The sequence below is a fragment of the Cyprinodon tularosa genome, unplaced genomic scaffold (genome assembly GCF_016077235.1).
Source record: "Cyprinodon tularosa strain WSP-4 unplaced genomic scaffold, ASM1607723v1 ctg111, whole genome shotgun sequence".
Classification (NCBI taxonomy): domain Eukaryota; kingdom Metazoa; phylum Chordata; class Actinopteri; order Cyprinodontiformes; family Cyprinodontidae; genus Cyprinodon; species Cyprinodon tularosa.
The window spans coordinates 354,142-366,220 of record NW_024037905.1 but is presented as its reverse complement, the minus strand read 5'-3'; the positions used below and the strand labels follow the sequence as shown (position 1 = coordinate 366,220).

General features: G+C 40.1%; 1 protein-coding gene across 2 annotated transcripts; it reads left to right on the top strand.

The window, feature by feature from the left end:
* Positions 1 to 2,024: 2,024 nt before the first annotated feature.
* ints13 (integrator complex subunit 13) lies at positions 2,025 to 10,523 on the top strand. 2 transcript variants are annotated; one of them, XM_038298445.1, is made up of 18 exons: positions 2,025 to 2,394; positions 2,626 to 2,857; positions 2,991 to 3,065; positions 3,178 to 3,380; positions 4,271 to 4,351; positions 4,467 to 4,557; positions 4,653 to 4,781; positions 5,036 to 5,059; positions 6,090 to 6,174; positions 6,615 to 6,707; positions 6,904 to 6,993; positions 7,078 to 7,256; positions 7,339 to 7,503; positions 7,609 to 7,763; positions 9,466 to 9,696; positions 9,786 to 9,916; positions 10,065 to 10,200; positions 10,285 to 10,523. In XM_038298445.1, exons 2-18 carry the CDS (start codon positions 2,636 to 2,638, stop codon positions 10,319 to 10,321), a joined length of 2,127 nt encoding a protein of 708 aa, XP_038154373.1. In that variant the 5' UTR covers positions 2,025 to 2,394; positions 2,626 to 2,635; the 3' UTR covers positions 10,322 to 10,523. The 2 variants fall into 2 exon arrangements, with proteins under 2 accessions (XP_038154373.1, XP_038154383.1); XM_038298455.1 differs by lacking the exon at positions 5,036 to 5,059 and having other exon boundaries at positions 2,026 to 2,394.
* The last annotated feature ends 1,556 nt before the right edge of the window (positions 10,524 to 12,079 follow it).

Sequence of the window (12,079 nt, the reverse complement as noted above, 5' to 3'; positions counted from 1 at the left end):
AAGACGCTTATATCTATTAACTGTAACCTTCTTATGATTTAATAGTTTTAACATAGATTTATGTATATATTTTTCATATTTAAAGGAATTCATAATTATAGTTTGTAAAAGTACAAACAAAAACCTTAATTGACTGATTATTCTGTCAACATAGTTACTATGCAATGAGTTTAATATTTTCTTGGCATCTTGGCCTAGTTTGTTCACAAATACAGTTTAACAAATAACCGATGATCTGTGATTGGTTTTAAGATCAGTTTGTCTCTCATAGATTCCATTAAATCTTTATGGAAAATGCTGGTGCTGATGCTATTTGAAGAAAAGGAGCCCCAAATCCAATTTTGCACAATACCCAATACTGAAATGTGGTAATGGGAACATTAAGTGGAAGGAAAAAGAGTGGCAGATAAGGATTCACAAGCATCATATAACTTGATAGGATGCTTGATAGGATTTTGAGGCAAAAAACATTTGAGAAACTTTGGTATATTTAAATAAAAAAAATAATGATTTGATTACATCCAAAGCAAATTAAAAGAGCTTTACTTTATTGCACAAGAATTAACGTACTGAAAGCATGTCCCTGTACTGTGTACTGTGGTCAGGGCCCCTTATTGTGGAGAAGATCAGTGTTTAATATCGCAAATATTAAAGGGATCTCAGGTTCCCTTGATAGTAGCTATAAGGTTGTGATGTTGGGTCCATCACCTTCCTCAAGAAAATTTTAACAGTTCTCTATGAATTTTAAGTGAGTTTCCCAGCCAATCAAGCACAGTATTACCCTGTTATCAATACAGGTACTTGCTTCTTTGTCAGTGAAGTCAGTAGTACTGTCTTGTTGGAAAATCAAATTAACATCTCCGTAAATCAAATATACGGCTGAATTCTGTGCTTCTACACTCTTACCAACACTTTCATTTTCAAATAAAACAAGCACTTGACTTTTAAAGAAAGAAAAAAAGGGATATCACTTGTTAGGGAGTGGGGTAACAGAGGGAAGTAGAGAGCAGTTATCCCGCCATACATTTCGAGCAGCAATTATATCCTTTATTTAAGAATGCTTGGATTGTTTTTTATGTCAGCCATTGGTTGTCTGTGGATCAATTATCAAGACGATAGTATTCCCATGGTTGTGTATGATATAAAAAACATTCTATTTTAAAAATAATCATTGGGTTAAATGTGTTTGTTAATTATTCTAACATTCTGGAACACAAAATGTATCCATACACGTACTGGCGGAATGTGCTTGACTGGCCGGCTGTGCTCTATTATCCTCTGACATGGGAGTTGGCCCAGAGCTCATCTGCCTGGCTGTGTGTTTCCATGTACGGGGCCGCCTTTAACAGTTGCTTTTTGTATCTCTGCTTCTGTCTCCTTGAACCCCAGTCGGCCTCGGCAGATGGCCGCTCACACTGAGCCTGGTTCTGCTGGAGGTTTCTTCCTGTTAAAAGGGAGTTTTTCCTCTCTACTGTTGCTACAAGCATGTTTAGTCTGAGGGATTGCATTCGTGTCAATGAGTCGATGCAATCAACTGGTTTTCCTTAGATAGAAAACTCTGAATCAATTTGACTGTATGGTCTGGTGAACTGTAAAGTGCCTTGAGATGACATGTGTTGTGAATTGGCGCTATATAAATAAAGTGAATTGAAATTTTATTGAGTTAAAAGGATTAAAACCATCTGGAAGTATATCACCCTGCTTCAATAAATGCAACCAATTTAAAAGTTACATTTTTTGTTTGTTATATTACTGCAGTAAAGAAACGTTATAAATGTATTTAAATTTATTGCAATCTTCCATCCTTCTTTCTCTCCTTCATTTCTTCCTACGACGTTAATCATTTATTTTCTAATACATACCGAAGCTAATTTAGTGTATTTGTTTTTTTAAACTGTTAAATTAGTTAAAACTGGCTAAAAACTATTTTTTTAAACTCTAAAATTACAGGTTTGGTAAACCATAAAGTAAGTGGGCAATGACGTCAACAGAGAGGGGGAATTAAAAAGGCGACGGACCTAGCCGAATCCATTTCCGCTAACAACAAAGCAGCCACACCGAATTAATTTGAAGTGTTTTGTGGTTGTTTTTTTTTTTTTTTAGCTTTAACAAGATCTCAACGGATTGTGAGACCGTGGATTAATCAGAAGACCCACACTTAAGCACTATACAGCTGACACAATGGGCAACTAACAGCCTGTTGCACTGAACGTTATTAATCAAAACGCCTGATGTTAGCTTACAAGCTAACGCAGCGGTTGGCTTAGCAGATCGGCTGACATTAGCTTGCTGTTAGCAGTTATAAACATGTCCTGAGACCGAGTTGCACTCAGGGCAAAAGTTATTACCATCTATAGACGCGTCCGTTTCAAGACCAGACACCTTTTTGATCAGGTGAGATAATTATTTAGCCTATCAGTCACCATAAAGCATACCAGCTCCATAGTCTAAATTATCCGGTGTTATTTGAATGCGATAACTAACCTCTGTCTTTTATGTAAAGCGGTGGACAGAACGACACAGCTTTGAATCTGAAATGATCCCCATTATTGTGACTGTAAACTAAAGTAAAAATGCCTTTCCTGCGTTTATAAATGTATCTCACTGGGTTGTTTTTCACTTCAGATCTGCAAAAATGAAGATGTTTTCAGTGGCACATAAGACCGTCTTCGTGGTGGATCACTGTCCTTACATGGCAGAGTCCAGCCGGCAGCAGGTTGAGTGTGACGTGCTGACCAAGAGCCGAGCTCAAGTTATTCCTCTGGCCCCTGTGTCCAAGTCCCTGTGGACCTGTGCTGTGGAGTGCTCCATGGAGTACTGCAGAATCCTGTTTGATGTTTACCCAAAGGACAAGCTGGTTCGATCTATTCTGATTTGCTCATTTGTCTGTTTTCTGCACTGACAATGCACACTAATTATGATAAACCTTATATTTAAAATATAGTAAACAAAAGTTATTGAACTTGTTTGTGTCTTGCTGTCATTCACAGGTGAATTATATCGTGAGCGATTCAGAGTTCCACATTTTAAACACCTGGAGGCGAGAAGATCAGAGCACTCATGAAGTAACTAGCTGCCTGTCACTCAATTAATTTAGCTGTTTTGAAGAAAAAAAAACTGTTTCACTTCCATAAAGTTTCCTTCTTACATAAAGCTTCCCCCCCCCTCTAATAACAGCTGATGTCAGCTCTGGCAGCTGTCGGGCCGCCAAATCCACGCGAGGACCCAGAATGTTGCAGCATCTTGCATGGCCTGGTCGCCGCCGTGGAGGCTTTGTGCAAGATCACAGAGTTGCAACACGAGAAGCGCACTGCTTTAATGGACACAGCCGAGAGGGTGGCCAACAGAGGTCGGATTATCTGCTTAACCAATGCTAAAAGGTAAAAGATAAAAAATGGTGAATTCCTCGGTTCTATACGACCTACTTCCTTATGCAATGGTACATTTAAATTTTGGTAAACCAGGCTTACCCTCTGGATAAAGCCAAACTAAAAATATATACATTTCATCTGTATTAATCACATTTAATATCCAAATAAATCAGGTTTAAATCAAATATACACCCAAAGAAAACATCAAGTAATTAAATATTATATTAAAGTAGCTATTTGGGTTTTAACATTTGGATTAAAGGATTAGATTGAAAATAAAATTGCATTCATTTATGCTGTTAATTTCCAGTTCAGTCTGATCATATTTGATATTTTCATAATTCATGGAGGAGGGGGTTGTTGTAAAATGCATAGATTATAAGGACCTAATCGATAATGCATGCTGAAACTTTAAATATTTTATCCCCTTTCAGGCAAAAAATGAAAATAATTGTTCAGATGAATAAAATGGAAAAATTAGACAACAGCTTAGCGTTAAAGAAAAAGTAATCATTAGAAGTAGCATGTTTATTTCAATCACATGGCGGGAGTTGGAATCCTCTTTTATTCCCTGGTGAAACAACAGGATTTTAACAGGGGATCAAAGGGTGGCCCAGTCCTAATATGTCTGCCGAGTGGGTGGGTTACCTTGCTATGTGATGGAGGGGACCTTACCCCGTGTAATGTTTTAAAAGAATAACTCCAATATATGATCTGGATGTGACAAAAAATGTCAGAGATGCAAAACAAGATGACTAAAGAGCCACATTTATGAAAAAAGAAATGGGGAAGAAGAATACAAATAGGGATGAAGAATACAAATCAAAAATCCTCTTTATTGGACGACTACTAAAAAAAAAAAAAGAAAAGAGATCCCTAACATCTGTCTGTTCTGTCAGTAATACCAATGTTCGGATGTTGGAGGACTGCATCCAGGAGACCATTTCAGAGCAAAACAAACTGGCAGCGGGTTCTGACAGGTCAGTAGCCAGCATGCTAAGGTGGTGCCACTTTTTTAAATTAGTTCATACTCCTGGATAAGTCAGCCTTCTCGCCAAATGTGACTCTAGTTGGTTTGTTCTGTGTTAATTTCAGGTTGATGGCCATCCAGCAGTGTGAGCTGGTTCTAGTTCACATCTACCCCCAGGGGGAAGACACTCTGGTGTCAGACCGGCCCAAGAAAGAGGTGGATGAAACCCCGGGGTCGGGGCGGCATGTATACCTATATCTTCACCCATCAGCTCTTATTATAACGCCACCCTCTACCTGTGTCTCCTGCAGATCTCCCCACTGCTCACTAGTGAGGTTCACAGCGTGCACGCTGGGAGACACCTGGCTTCTAAACTCAACATTTTGGTCCAGCAGCACTTTGACTTGGCCTCCACCACTATAACAAATATCCCCATGAAGGTAAAGCCTTCCTCTCCTTCCTTTAGCGTGCACTTTTTGTCCACCAGCATAAACGCTGACACTATCTTCTCACATCACCCTGCTTGTTTTATTTTCCTAGTTAAACTGCTCACATTTCTGCTGCTTCTTTTTCTCTCGCTGGCCGAATCATCCAATAAATCCTCTCTGCTCCTATCTTTTTGTTCATCCCATCTGCATGTCGATATGACTGTGACCGTGCTGCTGGTTTCATGCTGTATTTTCTGTTTTGCTAGCCCACATTAAATGTTTGCGAACAGGTTAGTACTCTCACACACACATCAACGTAAGGCGTAGGGAAGAGTTCACAGCATGTAGCTCGGCTGTTGAAAGCTGTCATTCTCAAGTAGAGAAAAGGCAACGTTGGTCTGGAAAGGTTTGCTCTTAAAGAGCCTAAATTGACATGTATTTAAATTTCTAATGGATAAGCGTCTATAATTCCTTGATAATGTTGCTGTTGTGTCTGAATGTGACCAGCGTTGCCTCCTCTGAGTTACTACTGTGTATTCCTTAAAAGTTTTCCAATCCAACTTTGTTGTTAAATCCCTTCCTTTGGGTTATTCTCCAATGGAAAACTATTTTCCTTTTAGAGTGTTCATGTTCTCCCTTGTGCCGTCCGATTTAAATCTGAACTTTATTTAGCCTCTAGCTGTTAAATCTCCATGATTACTATCCAGATGTATGGTTCATTGCAAAAATATTCAACTTCTTGAAAAGTGTGACATGCATTGGTATTTAGACGGCCTTAAACACTCTCTATAGCAGCAGCAGACTGTGGTTTGTAGTCTGGAGAGAAAACCTGTTATAAACCACAGTAAAGGCTGAGATCAAAGCAGATTTGTTTGCTAAAATGGCCTACTCAAAGCCTACACCCTAATTTCAGTTGAATGGGACAAATTTTAGTCAGTAAATGTGCAAATCCAATAGAGAAACATTATCCTTTTTATAAAACCATCCTTTTCTATTTATTTTTTTCGGCTGTTACATAAAAATCCCCCAATGATGTATTAAAGACTGTTTTTAACATAAGAAAAATTTATCGGATGTTTGAATAATTTTGCAAAGCTCTGTACATTGTTGACAAGTTTAAAAGATTTTTTTCCCGTTTGGGTTTGTAAAGCCTTAGAATCAGTTGATCCCAAACATCAGCCAATCTTCAGACCCATCCGTCCATCCTTTGTTCTCCTCTCTGAACATGAAATCAGCAAGCAGAGTTAACGTTGTTTAAGCTGTTTAAAGTCTAGTTTTCCGTACTGACCTGTGTTTGTCACTTTCTACCATGATGGGCAGGAAGAGCAGCACGCCAACACATCTGCTAATTATGACGTGGAGCTCCTGCATCACAGAGACGCTCACATGGAGTTCTTTAAAAGCGGTAGGTCTTCGTTTATATACACATTTACAGAACGGGTACTTAGTAGCAGGTTGGTTCACATACATACTTTAGCCTTTACAGATAAAACAGGTTTTGTTTTACACTTAAAGCAAAGATTTTTCCAGATTTTCCCAAAAGCATTTAATCTGGATGCCACATCGCTTTTTTTCAAATTACCATCAGATTAGCTAGATTTTGAGCTGCATGAAATGAATTGATTTTTTCCCCCCAATTTAAGATTCTGATTTTCACTCAAATTGTTGCTCTTTAAGGTTATTGTGACATAATTAATTATAGCTTTCGTTGTGCCAATTTTTTTTTAATCCACATTTCTTTCCACATATTTCTCTTTCCTGCCCTATTTTTTCCCGAAATATTGTGTCTCTTTACTCTGTTGGGTTCAAGTTTAAACCACTAGTCAATGGTGTCTGTATGTGCAGGTGACTTGCATATGGCAGGTACGAGTACTCGTGAAAATGGCGTTAAAGAGACGATGACGCTGAAATGGTGCACCCCACGCACAAACAGCATTGGTGAGCAGAATCAGCTCCACTTCTGAAAGCATTTGGAGGGTTTACGCTTGTTGCTTAAGTTACATTATTTATATTATCTGCCTTGAGAGAATGCACGTCTCTTTTTAAGTTGAAATCTCAGTTTGTTGAGAATCTGCTGCCCTTCCCCAGTGCCTTAATGAGACTAACAATATGCTGTTTATTCTCACTTTTTCAGAACTGCACTACTGCACAGGAGCCTACCGCATCTCCCCTACTGACGTTAACAGTCGTCCGTCGTCATGTCTGACAAATTTTCTCCTCAACGGTGAACAGCAAGAAACCCTTCTATCTCTTTAGATGTAATAATAATTAATATTTAACATTATATTCTGATTTTTTTGGGAAACAGGGAGATCAGTGTTACTGGAGCAGCCAAGAAAGTCTGGGTCTAAGGTCATCAGCCACATGCTCAGCAGCCACGGAGGGGAAATCTTCCTGCATGTTCTCAACAGCAACCGCTCCACCTTGGAGGACCCGCCCTCCATCAGCGAGGGCTGCGGAGGACGAGTGACGGACTACAGAATCACTGTGCGCTCAGCTCACTGCACCACAGCTGATATGGGAGATTTAGGTGGCTTAATTACTGTTTTTTTTTCCTGTTTCGTTTCAGGATTTTGGTGAATTTATGAGGGACAACCGGCTCACTCCTGTCGCAGAATCTTCTCATGATCCTTCAGGGAAGCTGCCAGTAGAAAGGGCCAAAGCTCAGCTGGAACGCTACACCAGATACTGGCCAATGATCATCTCCCAGACCACCATCTTTAACATGCAGGCAGTGAGCATCACTAAGAGATCTCTGAGGGTTTATTACATCTACAGAGATGATCTCAGTAATCATTGGGCACTTCTGTATGTGTGTTTTTCCCTATCCCACCACCAGGTGGTCCCTCTGGCTAATCTGATAGTGAAAGAGGTTCTTACTGAGGAGGATGTTCTCACCTGCCAGAAAACCATCTATAACCTGGTCGACATGGAGAGGAAAAACGACCCCCTCCCCATTTCTACTGTTGGATCCAGAGGCAAAGGCCCAAAAAGGTAACTGCTCACATAGGAGTTAAATAAATGGTACTATTCATCTGAAGTGTCTGCTTTTCACACACATTTTGTCAGTTTTTAACAGCAGAAATCAGTGAGATTTTGTGGAATTTTAATGTTTCCCTGCAGACGTGATCATCAGTTCTCACATTGATTTAGAAGAGCTTTGGTTTACCTTTAAAATTAGCACATTTAAAATGACAGGCTTTTTAACATGTGTTGGGTTTCAGCAATGATTTGTAAATAATAAACATCTTTTAACCAGTGGTCCTTGATCTCTCAATAACTAAATGCAAATATTAAGTCACCTAATTTAAAGGCACACTATGCAACATTTTTCAGTTAATTAATGTGTTCCATAACGTTTTGGATGATTAAATGAGTCATTTCAGGTTGAACAAAGGTATTCTCGGCCGCCCTGGTGGTCTGTGGGGGAAATACTGCACTTGCAATTGCAGGAGAACCGACCCGCACCCACAGGCTCAGAAGTCTCGTGAGAGTCAGTCTTGCTTTACGGCCGAGAACTGCTACACCCCCCCAGTTAAAAGCATTCTCGTTGCTAGCACAGTGGCGATCCTTGTGCAGTTATGCTACGTTCACGCAGCAAAAGCAGCAAAATCGTGTCTGCTGCTTCATTTTTGTTGCTTGTACCAGTTAGTTCTGACGCTCTGGCTGTGCGGTGCAAAAGTGTGTCTGACGCGCGTTGGGCGGAGCTTCACTATCCTTTCTCTGCCTTGCAGCTATATTTGCTGTGATCATTTGGAATAAAGTAGTTTTAATATGTGTTTAAATTAGAAAATACACCTGAAAACGTAATCAGTGCCGTCAGTTCATTCAGATTATTATCCTGCCTTCAATATTTTTTCCTTCGGAGCCGCTCAGACCCCCACCTACCAGCGGTGCGCCGACAGAAGGAATCCCTTCATCAGCAGCCTCTGGCCAGGTCACCTCCTCGCGGTTCACCGCGGCAGCTGGTAGGTGTTTTTGATCTAAATAGTCCAAACTGCATATTCTGCCGGCAGATTTCTGCATTTTAAGTTAATTTAGGCGTCAATAAACTGTTTAAGAGGAGAGATCATAGCCTCTGATCATCAGCGCTGTGTCTCTCTCCCTGCTTCAGCTGCTCAGACGTGCTGCGCCTGCTGCTCAAAACGCGCCGCGGGACCTTTTGCTGCGCCTTGACGCGCGTCAACCATTGACTTTGCATGTAAACTCGCTGCTTCTGTCGCGCCAGCTGCGGTGTGAACGCAGCATTAGTCATTCGTTGCGTTCGCCTGTCTGCTAAGCTCAAAACAACCGCGCCTGGCTTGACGGAGAAACCAGGAGAACAGCTGTGCATATTTACAACAGTGCACTTTTACTTTCGCCCTCTGGGGGGAGTCTCGCTGGAAAATCAACACCGGTTGCATTGTGTACCTTTAAAGCCCTTTAGTGTTTTCCATCTTTTGCTGCTAGTTTATTACCATTTTGGCTCCTTAGTTCTTGATTTTTATTTATTAGTACAGGATGAAGGGCAGTGAATACAGTATATATCAGACCTATTAGATTTTGCCTTTGATTAAAAGATTAAGAAAAATATGATTACATTCTGCTTGGTGTTGATCTACCAAATAAAACTTCAAAGAAACAGAAGTTGCTGAAAGGTTGGAGATACTAGAGGTAAGTAGGATTAGTGACAGATGTGAACTGCTGTGATCACCAGGGACGAGCAGTACCGCATTATGTGGAACGAGCTGGAAACTCTGGTGAAGACTCACGCCGGCGCAACCGACAGACACCAACGGGTTCTGGACTGCATCGTCGCCTGCCGGAGCAAACCTCCCGAGGAGGAGGAGAGGAAGAAGAGGGGTAGGAAGAGGGAAGAGAGGGAGGACCGGACAGAGAAAAACGGCAGCAAAGAGACGGAAGATAAAAGCTGGCAGGAATCTGAGAGGTCAGGCTTATGTTTTCCGGTCAGCATGTGCAGCTCTTTTTTTAATCTAATCCTCGACTGATATCTGGTTGTTTCCCACTCCTCTGCAGACTAAAGGGTTTGCTGGAGAAGGACGAACAAGAATCAGAAGTGATCAAAGATTCCCCGGACTCACCAGAGCCGCTCAACAAGAAGCCTCGCCTGATCCCGGAGGACATTCATCCTCCAGAGAGAGCAAAAGGTTCCAGCCCTACTATGGGATCTTTTCTCTCAATAAAATCTAAAATAGCTCTTTCATGTGGTTTAAAATGTTTTATTTTAAGAACTGAGGAAAACCACAGAAGCCGTCTTACAAACACTAGAACTAGAACGTTTTTTCCTCTCTGCAGGGCCTGCCACACTCCTCAGCATGTGGACCAATCGGATCACTGTGGCCAACTCTAGGAAGCACCAGGAGTTTTTTGGAAGAGCAAGTTCAGTGAACAGCAAGTTCGAGCTCTACCAGAACCTCAAAGAGGAGAACGGGTAAAAACAAATCCTTCCTCATCTCACCTCTTCCCTTGTCCTGTTCTAGGGGATTAAATGTCCTTTTTATTTTATGTATCACAGGATGGATGCCCATGAGAATGGAAAAGCTTCTAGATGATCTCCCAACTGCTCATCAGCTTCTCCGGCGAAGACATGAACATTCTCCAAAGTAGACATTAACAGCATTGATCAGTGAATTGTAACAGCAAAATTTCAAATTTTTTTACCCATCATTTTGTAGATATCTTTACATATTGTATTACTCAATAAAAATTGTCCAGAAAATAAAAGTTTCTGCTTTTTACTGTTTGAAAAATCCATCAGTGTTACTTTAGTATTTTACTTTATTGAAATATTTATAAACATACAAATAATTGCTGTTTGGCTTGTTTCTAAATGTTATTTTAAATGATAAAATACTCATTCCCTAAAATGAAGTCGCTGGAATGCAGTGAACCTTTTTGAGCAGCAGGGGGAGCAGTGGACTCTTTAGACACTTTTAAAGTTTAGCCTCTCTTAGAGGTGTTATTAGTGAGGAATTTAAAAGGTATTTATTAGAAATACTTTGAATGAATTCAATGTTATTTAAGATAAAGCTGGTTCTCAGCTTAGATTTCACTTCAGGTTGTTTATTGTAATCTTTTATAAAGCATTAATGGAACTTTTTCTAAAATGTGTGTTAATTTAGCAAAGAGCTGATATCAGGATATGGCAAATTGAATAAAAATCTATCTTTGGAGATCCCCAAAATGACACACCATACCTATAATTGAACACGGTGATGGAGCATCACCAAGCAAGCTTTGGGGATAACTAAGTAGGGTGAGAAGAACTGGTCGTTTGATTGGAAGTGATGGAGTTAAATGCAATAACCTAGTAGAAAAAAATAACTGCAGACTGTGGTGGATGTTAACCTTACAATGAGGTACAGTTAAACACTGGCACCTGCAGTATAAGGTTTGAAATCCGATAATATTCATGCAAATGTCGCAGTTAAAGTCCAGACCATTATCTAACTGAAAATCTGTGGCAAGAATTGAAAGTTCCTGTTTTTCTCTCCAGGTTGAGCTACTTGGTAAGGAGAAAAAAAACTATTGGTTTATAGCTTTGCAAAGTGAGTAGAGACATACCCTAAAGACTTGAGCTTAATTTATTTTATTTATTTCATAATTATACCCACACTGCTGTAGTTTTATTTTTTTAATGATGTATATGCTCTAACTTTAATGAAACGTGACATCTTTAGGTATAAAATACTTGCTGCTTATCTCACAGCTATTACTCAGTGTCATCTGTATAGCTTTCTTTCACTATATTAACCCATATATTCTCTGTTATTCATGCAAACAGTTCTCATTATAAGTCATCCCAGCATATGATCTACGTGACTAACGCCCAGAACAAGCCCATACATTCATATAGGAGGGAACAGCAGCAGACACATCCCATGTACTCACTGTGGACCGACTGTGTGACTAACTGTGGTGGGCTCTGTTGGACCCGGTTCAGATCGGGGATTTCCCGGTGAGGTCACAGGGTCAGACGACTGGTGAGCAACATTGCTGAGGGCTTCATGGAAGTCGCACGGTGAGGGGGAAAGGTCAGTGGGATCACTGATGAGATGTCACAACAAAATCTGACTGTAGAGGCAAAAAGAGGATTAAAACCTAAATCCTTACATCTTCTAATTTCACACATGTATTTAACTTAAAACACAATGTGAAAATATTACACTTAATTTGATAAACTCCTCATATTAGCACGTTAAACATTTATTAACGCCAGACATCCCCAAAGTTGGCCCTCAAGGACCGACTTAAGGGATTCTATACTTCATAGAGTATTTAGCTAAATATTTAATGAATTATAACAAAAT

Excerpts from the sequence above, each read along its gene's own strand:
- ints13 (XM_038298445.1), top strand. The coding sequence starts at position 2,636 with ATGAAGATGTTTTCAGTGGCACATAAGACCGTCTTCGTGGTGGATCAC. Across the intron at positions 3,066-3,177 it reads AAGATCAGAGCACTCATGAA|CTGATGTCAGCTCTGGCAGC; the intron begins GTAACTAGCTGC and ends CTCTAATAACAG. Across the intron at positions 6,708-6,903 it reads CCCACGCACAAACAGCATTG|AACTGCACTACTGCACAGGA; the intron begins GTGAGCAGAATC and ends TCACTTTTTCAG.